The sequence below is a fragment of the Excalfactoria chinensis genome, chromosome 12 (genome assembly GCF_039878825.1).
Source record: "Excalfactoria chinensis isolate bCotChi1 chromosome 12, bCotChi1.hap2, whole genome shotgun sequence".
In the NCBI taxonomy this organism is placed as follows: domain Eukaryota; kingdom Metazoa; phylum Chordata; class Aves; order Galliformes; family Phasianidae; genus Excalfactoria; species Excalfactoria chinensis.
The window spans coordinates 11,323,566-11,342,580 of record NC_092836.1 but is presented as its reverse complement, the minus strand read 5'-3'; the positions used below and the strand labels follow the sequence as shown (position 1 = coordinate 11,342,580).

Genomic DNA, 19,015 nt, shown 5'->3' with positions numbered 1-19,015 from the left:
AAGTAATTAATTAGCTAATACAGAACAAATATTTGTAGGCAAGGCTTACACTGATTTTTCATTCTAGAGATCATTTTTGACCCTCTACTTGAAATGTCAGAACATGGAGATTATTAAGCATGTTCATGGCCACCAAATGACCATGTATGATCAATCATACATCTTAACACAAAAGGAATACACACAAAAACAATGATCAAAAAGCAAAAGCCTATGTGCTATAGTGCAGTTTGCAAAAAAAAACACAACACAACAACAACAAAAAAACAACATGTGTGTTTCCTTAAAGCTTTAAGAGTGTGTTCCTTATTTGACACATCTTTAAAAGAAAAAAGCCACAGAACACACACAAAATATCATCACCAAAAACACAAAAAAGGAAAGACTTTCCATTCAATATTATGAGGAATAGATTTTTTTAAAGGGTGAAAACTGTGATGAGCTTTCAGTGCAAGTCACGCCAATATTCTGCTTTAACTTTTCAGACTAGACACAGGAGTTGCCCTTCCCAAAACTCCAAGAGAAGGCTGCTGCATATGCATTGTAATCACTCTTATCAGGAGAGAACAGCCCCTCCCCACCCAAGTTTAACTGAATGTAAGTGGACAAATAACTACTGCAGGAAAAAATAAATTGCAAAAAATACCTTGCACTTTTTCTGACGGAGTTGTAATGCCGGTGGTATTAACCAATCAAAAAGCCCTTGTAGAAGATCCTGGTGCTCCTTTAAGTCAAGAGGTTCAGGCAGTTTATTCAACCAGGAGGTAACAAGTGGCATCCAGCCCAGTTGTGAAGGTTCCAAATAAATCATGCCACAACGACTGACTGTAGCAGGCTAAAGAAGAATTATAAACTCATTCTACTGTAAATTTAATATTTTGAACCTTGTTTTATATTTCCATTAAATAAAAAACTTACTGATGCCTGGGAAAGGTCCATTGTTTCAAAAATAAGACTCATCTGAAGAGACATCTGGATAATTTCCCCACTCATCAAACAAAGCTTTGATTAAGAAAAGAAAATCACGAAGATTACAAAAAAGAAAACATTTACTTGCTAATTACTCTTCCTGTCTGACTAGAAATTCTATATGAAACTCAGCAAAGCCAAGTATAAGCAAAGGTGAGGCCAACTACCTAAATGTTAATCATTTGGAGCCACACTAGATTTAGATAAATTCTTTACTTATATCATAGGATTCCACGCTATCTTACCAGTAACTTTATTACCAGTATGTTACCAGGATTATTACCATAATCCTGCATATGACAGGATAAAGAAAAGGCCTCAAGCAGAAAGGAGAAAGATGATCTGCTGCTATTGTTGCTACTAATGAAGCATTCCAGCTGGAGAGCCATTTTTCCTGCTTACAAAAGTAACAGTCCAGTTTGAGCACTTTCACAAATTTAAACATAAAACAACGTCTGTAATGTAACTTTCACACACACAGTTTCTCAGAAGTGTTGTGCTGTTACAACTTTGACTTCAGAAGTTAATTTTGAAAATGCAAACATTTTCTTTTTTCCATTGAGATTGCAAAAATTTACAATTAAAGACAAGTTTTGAAAACACGGCCCTTATATTTGTTGTAATTAAATGTCACTTTATATTTAAAATTGAATTACTAATTTTTGTTAGAAGTTCTGATAGTAAGGGGATACCGTACATTAAATGTGTTACAAGTTGATTCTATGATTATCATAAAAAAATAAATAAAAGGAAAAAAGAAACAACTTCACAAATCTTACAGTTTGTACCCAAAGTCACCTTGCACTTACACTTCTCAAATGCCAAGCACTTTTCAAAATCCAATATCAATTTACTTAGGCATTTATTTGCACTGACTGATACCTTTTTGTTGTCATCCAGAACTGTGTTCATGCTTTCTATCCACAGGGTATCAATTGGGCCATCAAAGATAACCCATTTGCGCTCAGGGGTCTCGGATAATGCAAATTCTCTGAAAGTATTAGCAACTATACCATCTGTCCACTAGAGGGGGAGAAGGTAGGAACGAGAAGTAAAAAGACAGCATATACATTTCAGTTTAAAAGACAGTAAGTAATCCCATTAGTAAGTATTTGCCAAAGACTGTTTTAATTGTACAGAAAAATGCAACTCCTTCATTTCCTTTTCATTATTCTTTAACTATTTTTTAACAATTCTTCTCTTGCTTGGAAAAGAGTAGAACACAGATTTGCTGTTTCACAAAGGACCGTGCCAGCAAATGGAAATCAAGCAGTGGTATTTTGCCTGTAATACTATATTTCTTTAAGAAACAATGGAAAGGCACTTAGAAGTGTTTCTGCTCTGTCTTGCAGCTGCTTCTTCCCACAATCATCCTAAGTTTCACTATTTCACGTTCCTTCTTTTATATTGCTTCTTCTCCAAACCAAGTTTTACATGTGGAGACACACAAGGTTTTAAGCTTTTCTAAATAGTTTTTCCATACTGATTTAATTACACTGGTTAGAATCTTGGTGTGGTATTGCTTATTTTGCATGTGTAAATGCATATAATTTCATACAAACTTACTGCTGTGTTTATTTGAAACACTAATTTGAAATCAACCCTTTAAGTATTAGCTAAAACAACACTTACAACGGTGTTCTCATGTGCATTTAAAGTGATAAAACAATAAATTCAACTGTTTACTACCGAGAATCAAGGAGATTTGATATATATGGGAATAGGAAAAGCAAAAAGCATTAGAAATACTACAAAGTAGGAAAACCATATGGGATTATTAGTTCCTAGTCCTTGAACCCACACTGGTATGCTTGCTTATTTTTCCTTAATGTCAGCCAACAAGTACTGTTATTTACAGTAACACTTGAGTCCAGGAAAGGGATGAAGAAATGCTGTTTGGAATCAGGACTTAAAAGCCACATGCAGGAGCAGTGGAAAGTGCCTTTCCTGACTTTGAAAACAGCTGAGCAATAACACCATGACTGAACTTGAAGTTACAACGTCGTTAAACCAGTGCACTCATACAAGCCCCATGAAATCCATGGAAGATGACAAATAAGAAACTGAAACAAGAACAAAAAAAAAACAAACAAACAAACTGGCCATTGCTACACACTACTTTTAAAATATACGTTACCTCATGCGATATCATATCAAACTGCCCAAAAAGCTGACCCATGGTGATGGATTTGGGGTTCACGGTTCTAAAAACTACTTTTTCTTCTTCACCATAACCACGTTCTTTCATAAGAGACAGTGTATCTGCCAACACATGTAGAACTTTGGTCTTCCCAGAAAAAGATTCCCCTACCAGCATGAAGCTGTTGGATGGAAAGGGAGAAAAAAAAAAAAGGTATTAAAAGATCTGTCTTGCATTTTAACTTTTGCAGACCGGTTGTTCTGGCTCCATCCCCTTTGTGCAGCCCCAGCCTTTTCACTGGCAGGTCAGTGCCAAGCATATCAACTTTTATACTTGATATAAACAGCTACCATGACATAAATGAAAATGACAATGAATAAAGCTTGTAAAACAGTAATGAGAATCTTACCCATGTCTAACAATCATCATTTCATACGTCTGTATCATTTTCTCCACAAAAGCTTGCACAGGTTGGACGTTATGTCGAATACAACATTCATTCACGCATTCCAGAAAATCCTAAAATCAAACCAAATTACAACTTTACCATTTGCTACAAGCATTTTTTTCTTTTCCTTTTTTTCCCCTTTTAAAAACCAGTTCTCATGTTTACAATTTATAGATGTATAAATCTAGATTAAGTATTTCCATTAGATTTTACTCATCGTCAAATTACAAGTAATTACAAATTAGCGTCTAGACAGGGAGCTAGGAGATATGGGTTAGGGGTTTTCTGTAGGTATGGTAAAGGAAGGATGGTTGGACTAGATGATCTTATAGGTCCTTTCCAACCTTGTGATTCTATGATTCTATGATTCAAGTAAGTATTCATTGCACCCCATTCCTTAAATTATCATCTTGGACTATGATAGAAGAGTTTATGATCATTAATAAGGGTTTTACATTAAATAATACACGTAACACTATTAACCAGAATACAGCAAACACCCCTGGAAAACAAAACAAAACAAAACAAAACAAACACCACAAAGCTTTTGTACTTCTAATGCTCCAACAGGAGTTCACTACAAATTCAGTCTTGAGGGGACATTATATCCTCCTGAGGAACTACCAGCGTCATTGAGCAGAATCTGGTTTTGTCAGTTTAGTATTCTCTAGAAAAATTTATAAAGTTAGTCCATTTTGTCTTTTCCTACATGTTCATCTTCTCCCCAGTGATCCCCCTGCATAGGAACTGTGCTTTATTTGTTGCCATAAGCAAGAGAAAACAAGAGGAAGGCTTAATTTTACTAAAATATATCCAAAAGTTAGGGATCAATTGTATCCAGAAATTAAGAAGGAAATCAGTCAGACTCTATATTGGGTAAATCTGCAGATCAGTCCCTGATTTCTTACAGTGCCATTCTGGATGTAATGGAACTTGGATGTAAATTACACTCAGATTCAAGAATTTTCTGTGGTACAAATTTCACTGCAAACATTCTGCAATTTTTCTTATTTTTCAGTAATTCATAAATTACTGCATTAAATACACCTGGTTACAAAACAAGCAAAACCAATAATTTTTAGGAAGGAACAGTTACAAGTATGCTTACTCTGTAGTCTGCATCAGGAAGTTTGATTCCAGGAAATAAATCACTAGTTATACCCATGAAGAGAGGTATATCACATGACAAAAATTTGGGCTCATTCACATCCTTAATTGATCTAAGAAGCTAAAGAAAACAATTACACATTTGATTAGAAGTGAAGAATACACTGTTCAGAAACTAAAACAACCTAATGTGCAATTAAGATTCTTAATTATACGGTGCCTTCGATAAGCAGTTAAGCACAATCACCAGCATAGCACTGGAATGTGTAGCATGCACTTAAAAGATAATAATAATAATAATACAAATAAAAGACAATTATCTTTGTTTCATCAATAGGGAAACTAAGTAAGGTTGAACGGTGACATGTCTGTGAAGATGTGGTGGAACTGCCCTACGAATTCTGAACTTCATGCATCAGTAAAGTTCTGTAAGAATTATTCCCAGAACTCACCAATATATCTTCATCTTCCTCTGGAAATTTCAGTTTTAAATTCCCAGCAGCCACCAACACAGCTTTTACTGCTCGCATACCATAGTCATAGTGATACTGAGAAGAAAGCTGCTCTGAACAAAGCCTGTATGTCATTACTATCTTCACTGATAGTGACTTTGCATTCAGAAATCCATATGAATAGAGAGAAATTTCTGCTATCAAAGCATAGTTAGGAACCATCATGGCTACTGTTCGGAACAGAACCTGAAACACATACCCAAAGAAATATCTTAGGACAGTTTTGTTAGGAATGGATTCATCCCACCACAGCATTTCTAATGGTGAGCAGCATCAGCTTCTTAAATGAAATACTGCTTAATAAGGTCAGGTATAAGCCTATAGATGATTTGCAGCAGACAAACCATAGAAGTGGAAAGCAGTACTGTGTAAAACACCAGGAGCCAACAAAATAGAAAAATTACCAATATTACAACTAGAAAAAGAGAGGCTTAATAAATAAATCTGAATTAAATTGAATTAAATCTTTATTAACACCAGCAACATGTGCCTTTAAAAAATCATTTTAAAGCAGAAACATCTTTTACTGTTTTACCTTCAGATTATCCGGTAGTTCAGAACGTCCTGCGTAACCTGGATTCATAGTAATAGCTACAAAACAGTTGGGGTTAAGTTTCAGTTCAGTTCCTTCAAAAACAAACGTCTCTAGTTTTGCCTGTATGGCTCTCTGGATACAAAGGATCTGCTGGGCCACAACAGACAGTACTTCCAGTTCAATGCGATTGAACTCATCAAAACATGCCCATGCACCCGATGAAGCCAAACCCTTGAAAAACTGTAAAATGAAAAAAGACAACAACATTGCCTCTAATTTTCAAGGGTCCAAAAGAAAATAAGAGTTATCATGTTAGAAGTTTGATTAGATGAAAGATGCAACTGTGATAATATCTAAGTCTGTTTAGAGCAAAAGTCAGTGCTTTACTGACAAAGCCCTTTCTATGCTTTAAAGAAAAGTTAGTCAAAAGATTCTAATCAGCAGTCATTTCTTCTTGTGTTCTAATCAATGACTTGATAGGATTTCATGGTGCAGAAAACCTTAACGTGTTGAGACCAGTACATTACATCCAAGGGTAGCAAACCTCAGGTGGCACTCATTTACAAGTGCTTCTGCAGAGTGGGCATCCTACAGTTTCCATCCTAATAAATAAAATGGGAATTTTAACACTTCTACTTACCTTTCCCATTGCCACATAATCGAGGCCATCAGAACAGTTGAAGACAACACACTGCACAGCAAGAGCTTTAGCTAAATCTTTCGTGGTCTCTGTTTTACCTGTCCCTGCAGGACCCTCTGGGGCTCCACCAAGGTTTAAATAAAAAGCTCCAATCTAAGAAACAGAAATAGGTTTTGAAAATTATTAGTGAGATTATATGAGATTATTTTGAATGAAAATGTGAATTTAAATTGCACTAGATAGTTACAATGACTGTATGAAACAAACAAACAAGAATGTTTATATATTATACCAACTTATAAATCTGAAAACTATTCAGTCTAGAAATAGAGACAACTGAATTTTCCATAAAAGAAAGTTTAGTCTTATACATCATCATAACAACGATTACTCAAACTTTATTAGATCCAATCTTCCATTTTTTGTTTAGCTACAACTTTAAAATCGAATTTGAAGCCATTACTCGGTTGCTATTCTTTTTTACATCTGCTTCTCCTTTAATATATTTTTTCTACTTTTCATTTTCCACACTCCCTTTTGTTGCACTTCTATTCCATTAACCATTCCATAAGAAAATTTCCCTGATTGTAGGATTCCAAGATTAAAAGTCTGTGAGCCAAAACATCACCGTCTTCTGTCATAACCATGTACAGAACCCTTAATGCTTCAACATTACCAAATGTTAGCTAGAAGCATGCCTCAAAAACTAAATCAACAAAGAGAGCAAAGTATCTTCATATGCATCATTCAGGCCTTTTCAGAGTAATTATAAACTTACAGAGGTGGTGATTCGATCTCCACAACATGCCTAGTAAAATCTGAAACCATATTCCAGCCAAATAAATTGCAAGAATGTTGTGTACTTGTTACCTATGGAATGATAAAACCTAGATAGGAAGGTCCACTAATTAAGTCATGTTGGTGGGCTGTCCAGATTCATTGCTATAAATCTGCTTAATGTTCAATAAGCTACAGAAATTATGATCTTTGAAAACTCCCTTTCAACAGAAATATCAGACTCATAGCAACTGTAAGCCCTGTCAGGACAGTTGTAACGAGCAGTGTAAAAAATAGCACGCTACAGAAAACATGGTCTTTAGTAACATTTGCAGAAGATCATACCAAGGTGCGATAACACCTGTCTGTTAGAGGAGTAATGACCAGGCGTGGTGAGTTTCCAAGGTATTCATAAGCATATTTTACATTGCAATTAATGATCCGGACACGAACGTTCTCTGATTCCCAATAATATCGTAGCTGTGCAAGCCACTGAAAGTCTGTTTCATTCTGTACACCTGACAGACACATAATTAAAAGCAACAATAAAGGAAATGTTAGATAACTGGATTTTCTATTAAATAGAAATTTAAAACTCTGAAATTATTACTGTTCATGCTCACATCTGAGTAGTCACATACACTTCTTACACCTTAAAACTGTTGTGTTTTATTAAGCAAAACAAGACTGGTTAGCTATTTTTAATTAACACAGTAGTTATAAAACACACAGGAATAAAAATATCTTAAAATGATAGGTACCATGTTCAATCATTTCCATGAGGACATCCCTAGCATGCACATCAATAGTAACCAAGGCACCCAGTGTAGTCCTTGTTTGCTTTGACAGTTTTCCTCTTACCAGCTCTACAATATCATTAAGTTGAAGCTGGAGTTTATCATAATAGTCCTTTAAGCCCTGTGAGAAACAACAGTAGTTATGAAACTGAATATTTGACAATTTCAAGTGTTTCAGACTCCTTTACATTAATTAAATACCATATTGGGGATTACTTATTAAACCAGTCTTACATCATCATATTTTTGCATCAACTTCTCTCTTAATCAGTAATGCGTTTATGAATTTAATCTATGCTTGCTCTATACAAGAGCACTCAAATATCTGTATCAAAGTTATAAATCGCTTTATAGAAATTCCATACCAAACTCATATGCCTATTGTAGGAAGATAAGGTGTGATTAGGCAAAATACATTCTCTGAAATAAAAATGATTTATTTATTTATTAAGATTGTGTATCACATAGTACCTCTGGCTGACTGCAAAGAACTTCATGGACCTCACTTGTCCAGAACATTTGAGATACACACAACACTACTTGTCCAGGCCACTCCAGAACCCATCTTTTTCTCTCAGTCTCTAGATATGCCTGAAAGAGATAAATACAGTACACAAATACAGTGTCAGTCTGGCATACACATCATAACAGGGGGTTCTGGTGGATGAAAAGCTCAACAGGAGCCAAGCAACGTGCACTTGCAATCCATATTATGTAAATATTCACAGTGTGCAAACTTCACACAAGAAATCTTCTCTGGCTCATGATCTTTGTTGAGGAGGGAGCAAACATTAATTAAGCTCTATGACGTATCCTTGAAACACAGTAATGCTGCAAATCATTTTTAAAAATTGAAACCCAGTATTACAACTTAAATCTTACTCAAACTGAACTCTTAACTCTCTCAGTGACCTATAAATATAAGACATGTTAACTTCTTCTGGTGCCAAGACTTCACCTAATTGAACTCCTATGATCAGAATTATAGAAAGGAGACAACCCTAATTAAAATAAAAGGAAGGTCTATTCCACTGTGTGTGCTACTGCTATTAAATTATTACAAAACCTGTACTACAGAATCCGTACCATTCTTGATTTAGCAATAACACTGCGTATGCTCCTCAGCATAACATCTTCTACTTGAATTAACCACTTCTCCACTGCGCCTCGAGCTTCAGAAGTAGAAATTGTTGAAATCAATTCAACACGCTCCCCTTCAGAACTGTACATTGCTTTTATATCCAGATTGGGAAGGAAATGTAGCTTTGCAATGCCTTCAAAACACTTCTTCAAGTGAGGCTGAACTCTGAGAGGATCTTTGGTCTCTGATAGGATCTCCAGCATTTCATCATTAGACAAGAAAAAGAAGCTAGAAAAAAATTTAGAAAAAAAGCAGAAGTTTAAAAAAAAAACAGAAGAGGAATAAAAAGCCAACTGAATTACCAGCTACTTTAAGGGCTGACCTTATTAAACAATAAAATAAGTGTTTGGAATCTTTGTTTTTGAAATAGCCTAAGCACATCATACCGGGGAAAGAAGAGACGCTTTTTCTCAAGATAAGCATTAAGCCCTTTCATGATTTTGTCAAGAAACTCATTACAGTTCTGCAGCTTCTCCAACATCCCTTCCAAGGAAGTAGCAGCAAGAACCTGCAATAACAACCACATGCCAACTATTAGTTATAACTAAGATACTTCAAACAGTAGAAATTACCCAAATAACATACATGATTTTATTCCTAATAAGCCTAGGCAGCTGATGTAGTTGGCCTTTATATATCCTAAAAACAAAACCACTGCTGAAAACAAGCAGAGAAACTACTGTTTCTTTTCAAGTACAGTTTATTTTCCTTACCTGTGAGTCTTTGACACAGTACTTCATAATTTCCTTCCACTGTCTATCCACTGTTTGAAAAAGACGCCCCTCTTCTGGCATTTGTTGCATAATATCCTCAGAAGCAAAAATGGATTCCAAATAAAGCCACTGTGCTTGCACTTTCAGCCATTCATCGATTATTTCCTGAATGTGAATTAGGCGACTCTCCCATTCCTTAATAAATATTTAAAGAACATTACCTGAATATTTTTTTTACACAGATTATGAAAAAAGTGGATACTGCAACACTGCACTTCCCAAGAAGAAAATAAGATGTTTCTAGCAGTCAGCAAAATAAAATAATTTAGCCATATTTAGGTTCTTTCACATACACAGATGGCCAAAGGAAAATAAAATGTGTCGGGATATTAATTTTCCCAAATGTAGTTATTGCTTTAGTGCCATGATCTTTTAATAATGTAATGGTTAAGTAACACCCTGCAGGTTATCAGTAACAATTCTTTTTTTTCCCACAGCAAGCAGCTGTTGCTTTGCTGCTAGAATACAGCAGGAACATGAGAGTACTAGAAAGACCACTATATCAAAAGGGAGATCCAGCCGGCCCACTATTCTGTCTCCAAAGTAGACAGGTGCAGATGCCTCCAGAAGAGGTTGCAGAAGCTGTAAGTACATTTTTTTGAGGTTATTACAACCAAACCCCCAAAAAAACACTTCGTCCAGCCCTCAAAAAACTTTGTTGCCTAAAAGTTATCATTGCAGTTTGAAATTTGATTCCCAAAATGAAGGACTAAATCACAAAATGTTAATCATTTGAACAGTAATGAAATATTAATTTCAAGATATTAGGAAGCAAGGTTAAAGTCCCAAACTAAAACAGGGACTTTCAAAGTACGTGAACCAAAGTTCTTTTGGTTGCATCTGAATGGCAAAGGAGAGAAGAATCAAAATGTGAAATGAGATGGAGTTGTAATACAGAAATAATGTAAGAAGGACTTAAATGAACTCCAAAGAGTCTTGACAAAATGTATTTCACTAATATCAAATAAAATACTGAAATACAACTGACTTACTTTTGCCTGATATTTATCATGAAAAACAAACAAAAAATTGCTTTTTCTCATCATACCCTGATTTCTTTGTCAAATGGTTTAATGAAAGGTGATCCCCTCATTGTCTGAGTTTTCACAATCTGATCGTCAAGAACAGCTTGAATCTCATCCACTGCAGACAGAATATGAACACCAGTCTCACGATAAACAGATGTAGTAAAGGAAATTGAATCCCAACTTTCCATCATTACATTCATTGCTCTCTCTAAGGAAAATTCCTAACATGTAAAAAGAAAATAATTTACCTTAGTTATTGTATTGTTCGGTTGTTTTTTTTGTTTGTTTGTTTGTTTTTTTGTTTTTTTTCCCAGTTAATTCTATATATGAACTTGTCCAGCTGAACAAGCTATTTTAATCTAACAGCATGAATTATTTATCATTGTTTCTTAGTAATTACCTTTCTAGTGCACTGAAAACAATACACTTGGGAAATACTAAGGATGTAACACGGGATACAAATGCATACACACTCACTGTTATCTAATAGGACAGAGACACATCAAATCTCTTTAGCATAAGCATAAAGAAAAATATTCTAGTAGGTCATAAAAGCTATCACAATGAGATCTGACATATTTATCACAATCCAATCTTCATGCTTACCTTACTTGCACCCACACTTATAGTTTCAAATTCTTCCAAATAAGGGCCTAGATTCTGCTTCAAAACTTTTCTCAGAGTAGTTCCAGAGTCTGGTGTTAAATCATACCCTATTATACTTGACATCTGCTGCCAATGACGAGTTCGCAAGCCAGGGTTACAAAAGACATTCACAGTGGGAATATTCTCCTAGTTGAGGAAGAACATTTATACCACAGAAATTACAACATGTATTATTTCTCAACTGTTTTTTCCCTCATCCTTGATGTGCATTTAAAATGCCACAGCAGTAGACAAAGGCATGAAAATATTTTCTGAAAATCACAGACAGATCCACTCAGCCATTCATTCAGTTCCTAAGTAATCACAGTAAGTTACTGAAGAACAAATATTAAACTATGAAGCAAAGTCTTGTCAAGAAAGTGACAAGGAACAAATTTTCCAAATTGGCCCTGGTACATGATTCAACTTTCAAATGAGTTTTACTTACATAAAACACTGATCTCCAATCCTAACAGTAAAGCAGGTCTCAGACCCTACAGTATCCATACTGAGTACTGAATTAAGCATTTATGTCTCAGCATTAATTTGTAATAACTTTCATCTTTATTTTTCTTTTTCTTCTCTTTTACCTTAAAGTCTTTTATCTGCTCAAGAACTGAAGTACACATCGCAATAGTTGGATTTGTCTTTATTTCTTCTTCTCTCTTCCCTTCTGCAGTTCTGTGTGATGTCTTTTTCAACTCCTGCTGAATTTTCTTCTGTTTTTGTTGGAAGAGTTTTGACATTCTGTATATCTCTCGATAAAACTCATCAAGCTCAGCCTCCATGCTTTCTCCATTGAGTTCCAAAAAATCACCATCCAACCATCTGAGAAAAATAAAAAAAAAACAAACAAAAATCAGAATAGCAAAAGCAGCACCCAAACATTAAATCTTTGTTTTGCAATACAAACAGGTCAAATTAATAGTTATTTAAATGAAAGTCAAGTTCTTTTTTCCAGTTACTATAATTCTTCACAAAATACTAACATATAACTGAAGGGCGGATTGATCATGCTCTTCAGTGCGTTTGCATCAAGTTCACATCATTCACATGTTGATATCAAGTAACTGCACAGACTGAGGAATATTTTAGTTTAGCTCTTAGAGATCAATACACAACACCAAAATATACCAGGCATTTGGATTTTCACTAAGAAAGAAATCCTACTGTCTGGTCATATCTCACTTTATAACTTCCACATATAACATAACCATTTGGGCACACCTTCACAGCACTTTGTAGGGACATCAGATAAAAGATGGCTTTCATTACGTACAAACTGTGACCTTTCTGATTACATTTCTTTCTCTTTTTGGCATTCCAAATGGCTCATATCTGACCTTTTTTTTTTTTCCCCTTCTCCCCGGTACATTTCTTCCTGCACAGTTCATCTTTTCATCTTATTTATAGGCTTCATCAATACAACCAGTACAGTTAGAACAAAATACATATTTAGGGCAATGCAAATGAGTAAACAGATGTTTAGAGGCTGAATTAATTAAAATCAACAACCCCAATAGATGAATTATAGCACCATCAAACTTGGGTTGCTAGTAACCAATAAACATTTATAAGAAACAAAAGCATATTCAATACCTGACATGAACAGAAATCGCATGAATACAAAATAGTATTTTGTCCATTCTCCCTCACTTAGCCTCAAGAGTATGTAGCACTGAATTACCTTTTTTCAGTTCGCTGCCATTTCAGTATGAGATGAAAGAGTTTCTGATATGGCTCAATATCAGTTTTTATGCCGCTGAGAAGCGGGAAGTCACTTGGCCTCCATTTCAAAAGAGTCTCTTCTTTATGAATAAAAGCTACTGTTTCATCAGCTTCCTGTATGCGTTTCTGTAAGGCTCTCAGGTCAGCTACATACTGAAATTAAATAATTTTGTACCTCTTGAGAAATAACTAATTAAATAAATAAATTATGCTATCAAAAAAATCAGGTATCAAACTATAACAAGCCATTTTATTTTTGTCTTAACTCCCTTGAGAGTTGAGACACCTTGCAGAGATCTTGATAGGGATGGGTATTCAGCAACAGTATGAAATTTAACAAGTACTGGATTTCGCACCTGGGATGGCAACCATATATGCATACACAGATTATGGGAAGAGAGTCAGATGTTAAAGCTGATGTGCTCCAATTAATGAGCAGGGTGTTAGGACAGCTTTTAATATGTTTTGACAGTGTGACAAGAGGATAATACACTTTTTAGTTCATATTTGTAAACAGAATTACTTTAAATTCTTTCCACAATCTCTGCACATTTATGACACTGAATATTGTATCCATTTTACACTGAATATTAACCAGACCTGTTGCATGCAATCCAGTTCTGAGTATTCTTCAAGTTCTGTCACGGACTGCGTTAGCTTCTCTAATTCCACTGTCAGTTTCTCAGATTTATTTATTAGCTCTTGTTCTCCTTTACGTTTGGACTTATCAATCAGCTACAAAACAGTTGATTGTTTTTTATAGTAAATAGCAATGAAGAAGGGGTTGTCAGTCTTTTCAATAACTAACATTCGTGGGCCTGTCTAAACGAAATATTTAGCACAGACAGAAAACAAACAATACAAGTTATCATCCTTACAACAAATACATTCCAGAAGTTCCTTTCCATATGTTCCACTTAACTGCATGCAGCCTCTAATGATAGCATGGAACCCTTACCTCAATAACTGAATTAGAATTGCAGGAAGACTTTCTTCAGCAAAATCTAGGAAGTTCCAATTCCTACAGCATGAGGTGTAAACACTGACACCAGAAAGACTGGATGTAATACAGGAAAGAATAGAGATTTTCATCTCTAGGAGAGAAAGAATGCTAGCAAGGCAAACATAGACAGGAAGGGGAAAAAGAAAGTAATCTACAATCACAAAGGGAACATCAGATGCTTTGCATTTTCTGGTAACGATTGCTACCTAAATAACACTGTTCCCACCATTCACTCACTGACAGAACAAAGCATTGTTTTAACTAAATGTTCCTCAGTCCAGAGCATTGAAACACACGAAGGGCCCAGCAGATATATTTTCATCAGTAGTCAACTGCACTGCAGTGAGTGCTTCCATTCCTTTAAATTACCCAGCACTGACCAGAAACAAGAGATTAGGACTTTCTCAGGGCTTTAAGTTGCAGTGACAATTTTCTGCATTTTCAAATTCCTCCAAAAAATCCTCCTTTGATATAAAACTGTGGGAATACACAATTTAAGCATCTCCGAATTAGTAAAGTTCATGCTGTATGTTTAGATACAGTTAGCTGCTGACAAAATAAATAGCCCAAGAGAAGTGAAAATTCTAACAAGTCAAAATGAATCACAAACAAAGAAAATATCCTTACATCGTCGTGCTCATCAAAAATAGGGTTAATCTTCTTTGGCCATAGAAGAACTGTTGCATTCAGTGCAATGTCCTCAGGAGAAAACAAATGAACATCTAAGAAGTATTCCATTTGCCCAGAGCACTCCTATAAGAGGGATTTCACAAAACATTAGGTATTACAGTCTGTGTAAGACACGGGGTAGGACAGAAGTGTCTAAAATGATGCAATAGGAATCTTTGTTTCATGACTTTTCAGAATTGCTGCTTCAGGCAACTGAATATCAACATTCAAAATATACAGAAGTTACTCAAATCCCAGCCTCAATTGTGAGCTTCTCTAATATGACTTCTGTAGCCTGCTCATCTATGTGCAAAATCTTTAGGTGTCGTTCTACAGCATTTTGCAGCATAGATGTTTACACTAAAGCCAAGCACCAAACCTGATGTTCATTATCATAGCAGAGCAAAACAAAGTTCCTATCCAAATGAGCTGACGCACATTTTACACAATTTACCAATTTTGTTCTCCAAGCACACATGGAGAACTAACACAAATATACCATCTATATTCTCTTTAAACAGTGAATTGTCTTGGCTTTTACAAAAACAACTTTTCCAAGCAGCCCCAAAATACGCCTCACAATTCACTTTACTTTATTAAAAGCTGCATTTCCTTAACAGCACGCAGAACACAAGGGAATGGGGAATCAGAAGTGCAGCCTGCTTCTCAAGGAAAGGCACGCGATAAAGAATGAGCAGCACTTCTTGCTTGTGTCTGAACCAACACTGTGAGTACAGTGTATTCATACACACAGAATGATCTGTTCAAAGTCTCTGCACTCCAGAATGAACATGGTTATTTGTACAGGCCAGGTGAAAGATAAAGAATGAAGTAACTATCACTTACCTTGATCCTTAATGAGAGGTCTTGAATACCTTTGGCTTTTACTTCCTTTATGTAATCTACTGTTTCCACCATTTCTTCTGTGCTCTCTGGAACTTTTAACGCACGTTCTTTAATGGCTTCAAATTCCCTGCATATCCTGTAAAATTATTTTGTACATAAAATCACAAAATGTTAAGATTTTGACTGGTTTCAAGTTTAGATTTCATGGAATTAAAGTTTGAATTACCCCCATAGAGTTCCATAACTTCATGAAATAAATAGAGAATATGAACAAGTAAGCCTAGGAAAATACTGCTTATTAACTTAGAATAAAAGGCTTATTTGGATTTAGGGGTGTACTTTCTCAACAAATGCCTCAATTATTTTTAATAACTATATGAACTTAAGCACAGGATCACTGGCATATACACAAATGCATCTCTAGTAAATATTCTTCCATTTAGATAATATGGAATCACTGTAAAACAGTTATATGTTACCCATTTTAACTCAACAATTAAATAACACTTAATGAGCTAACCTATGCTTGCAAGTTAACTCTTAGAATCCATTAGTAATAATACCTATCATTACCCATGCAAACCTAGAGTTATCAACCATACATGTAAGAGAATCCAGCCAGTCTTTCCTTTGACAGTGCCTAGTAGTAAACCTCCATCAGCTTTTGAGCAGAAGAGAAAAGGGCATTATCTGGCGCAATTGCCATGCAATTAGTAGGTAGCCAGGAGGCCTCATTACAAAGAGTATGATACATTTGCATCACTGCTATAGATTTAACACACATAAGATTAACAAGAAAGACATTCTACTTACTTTTCATTTTCCTCTCTGTAATTTGCAACTATTCTGTCTATTAACATATTTGCAAAGGCCTTTGCACTACTAGTTAAACCTTGCTTTAAATCCTCACAGTTCAAACAGATCATAGGGTAATGAATCACTTCTGGTAAATTCATTATTTCCTTCTTGATGGTGAAGAATTCATCTATGAACTTCAAAAGAATACTAGATTTCACACATCAGGTCCATTGTTTAAGTACTTCACTAAATGAGTAAATATTACATACAAAAGAAAACAAATAGTCATCTTTTTCCCCTTTATCACATACATTTTTTAGGAAAATAAGTTTATGTTACAGGTTTGTAGGCAGTCGACATCATTTTTAGCTAATGGCTGAGTATCTGTTATCCTTCGTTCCCGTTTTATTATTGCTTTGTATAGTAGATAGTAAACACTAGTAAACATTACATATGAAATGTGGAATTAAAACTTACAGCAGTATATTCATCAAAACTGTGTTGTTCTGCTTCAAATCTCTCTATTCTTGCCTGTGCTGTCCCATCTACAAGCCAGCCATACCTTTCAACTACAATTCAAGAAGCGCACATATTAGATAACACATTTCTGTACAGCAAGTTATTTACTGCAGGTAGCAGTCATTGGTTAAACATGATCTTCTGTCACTCACCATAGTTTTCAAAACATTCCCTCGCACCTTCTAAGTTGTCTCCAATAACTTTTTTCAGTGTAGATGCGGCCCATGCTATGACGTGGGTGGGAAGCTCAGTTTGCAGAGCTGTAGTGCCTCCCGCTAGCCAAGAATGGACTGCTTGGACATTCTAGAAGGGCAATTTCCAATGATTAAATTTAAATATAAAAGCAATACTTATGTATATTTTAAAGGCAATAAAACACTACATCAGAAAAGTATGAGTTCTTTATCACAAACAAAGCCAGGCATTTCATACACACCTTAAAATGATTCCAGATACAAAAAGTCCATCAAGAAACATGTAGGATGGATAAAAATGATCTAAATCATCCAGTCCTACATAAATTTGAATTCTGTCTTATGTGCAAAAGAACATAACTAAATCCCAGACACTTCTCTGAAAGTACTGGAAGGTGTGATTAAAGGCCAGTGTTCAATTTGTAGGGACACCCCTGAAGTCCCAGAAAGGCAGCTGCCTCCCCCAGAGTCACACACTGGTTCCTATGATGCACATCTTTGTGTACAGCATACATTGCTATTTGGGGCTTTTCTTTTTTCTTTCTTTCTTTTTCCTTTTTGTTAAGAAAGGTGCGTGAACTGATTTATTGGGGGATCTTCATTATTAACACATGTTTATGGTAGATCATCATACACAGCGTTAATTAGAATGGTGTTTCTATGTAAAATGTTAGTTCAGAGTATATGCTAAAAAGATACTTGATTCATAGTGTTAAAAGCATATACATTACAAATACATAAATAAATCAGAAAGCACTGCTGGGTTTTCTGAACAAACCTAAGGAAAAAAATGAAGTTACCTTCTATCTGGCTTTCTTTTGTGGGTAAGTTTTCAGGTTGACTTCTACTCAGTGAACAAGCAAACAATTGTGGACATACAGAGTTCTGCAGCTTAAAACAGCAGACTAAAACAATCAGTAGCAAATGTGTCTATTTTTTATTGAACAGTGAATGGCAAAGTGAGTTTCAGAGCCTGGAGTTCTGTTGGGCATTCTTGAGAAAAACCGCAGAATCCTCGTAGAACATAAATATCCCAAGATGGATTTTGTCTCCCATTATCATGATGGTCAGGGTCCTAATTACTAATATGTTCACATGCTGAGACACTTATCATTTACACACTTAAATAAAGAAAAAAACACACCTGGAGAGTCTGTCCTATACGATTCACTACAAACAGAATCGCTTCTTCCAGCTCTTGCAAGCTTGGATAAAACTCCACATGTTTTTCACCAATAATTAATTCCATCTTAAACAAAGGCAGACAACTTCTGTCTTCAGGATCAAACAGTTTCACAAATGCTTCAACATTTCTTATCAGTAGATCTCTCAGCTAAGCAATAAAATGTATCTATTAGTTGAAGGCACAGGAAGTCCCATCCCACTTATCCTCCATTCAGTAAATCATATTTTTCCATTCATTTTAGCAGCTTTGGACCAGTTAAAGGATGGCTAATATCCTTCTAATGTCTTCTGATTATCTTAGTTGCAGCTCCTAAAGAACGCAAGTTAATAAACAAGCACACAAACATTCTACTTTGGTCAAGTCCATGCAACTATTCTTACTACAAAACTAAGTTTATTAGCAGTACATGCCTTAGTATACATGAAATATCTTGAATGTGTTTTCCTCCAACTTGATAAGGATTTATAAACAGAGAGAATAGAAGATCAACTCACAAAGCACTGTGCTATCACCTTCCAGAAGAATAAGCTGTGTTTGGAATTTTGCAGAACTGCATACAT

The 19,015-nt window shown here is 35.3% G+C and overlaps 1 protein-coding gene across 1 annotated transcript in view; it reads right to left on the bottom strand.

Moving 5' to 3' along the window:
- The window catches only part of DNAH12 (dynein axonemal heavy chain 12), a 54,899-nt gene that overhangs the window by 30,604 nt on the left and 5,280 nt on the right, over positions 1-19,015 (bottom strand). Inside the window, exons 9-34 of the mRNA XM_072347096.1 lie at positions 18,414-18,602; positions 17,228-17,378; positions 17,034-17,125; positions 16,572-16,750; positions 15,759-15,894; positions 14,871-14,996; positions 13,841-13,975; positions 13,200-13,393; positions 12,103-12,340; positions 11,474-11,659; positions 10,888-11,088; positions 9,780-9,974; positions 9,453-9,574; positions 9,012-9,294; positions 8,397-8,516; positions 7,890-8,046; positions 7,474-7,646; positions 6,352-6,504; positions 5,712-5,951; positions 5,117-5,362; positions 4,666-4,785; positions 3,519-3,628; positions 3,107-3,290; positions 1,852-1,992; positions 919-1,002; positions 647-835 (exon numbers count right to left, since the gene is read on the bottom strand). Coding sequence (XP_072203197.1) covers positions 647-835; positions 919-1,002; positions 1,852-1,992; positions 3,107-3,290; positions 3,519-3,628; positions 4,666-4,785; positions 5,117-5,362; positions 5,712-5,951; positions 6,352-6,504; positions 7,474-7,646; positions 7,890-8,046; positions 8,397-8,516; positions 9,012-9,294; positions 9,453-9,574; positions 9,780-9,974; positions 10,888-11,088; positions 11,474-11,659; positions 12,103-12,340; positions 13,200-13,393; positions 13,841-13,975; positions 14,871-14,996; positions 15,759-15,894; positions 16,572-16,750; positions 17,034-17,125; positions 17,228-17,378; positions 18,414-18,602 — 4,344 coding nt within the window. The remainder of the gene's footprint in view (positions 1-646; positions 836-918; positions 1,003-1,851; positions 1,993-3,106; positions 3,291-3,518; positions 3,629-4,665; positions 4,786-5,116; positions 5,363-5,711; positions 5,952-6,351; positions 6,505-7,473; positions 7,647-7,889; positions 8,047-8,396; positions 8,517-9,011; positions 9,295-9,452; positions 9,575-9,779; positions 9,975-10,887; positions 11,089-11,473; positions 11,660-12,102; positions 12,341-13,199; positions 13,394-13,840; positions 13,976-14,870; positions 14,997-15,758; positions 15,895-16,571; positions 16,751-17,033; positions 17,126-17,227; positions 17,379-18,413; positions 18,603-19,015) is intronic.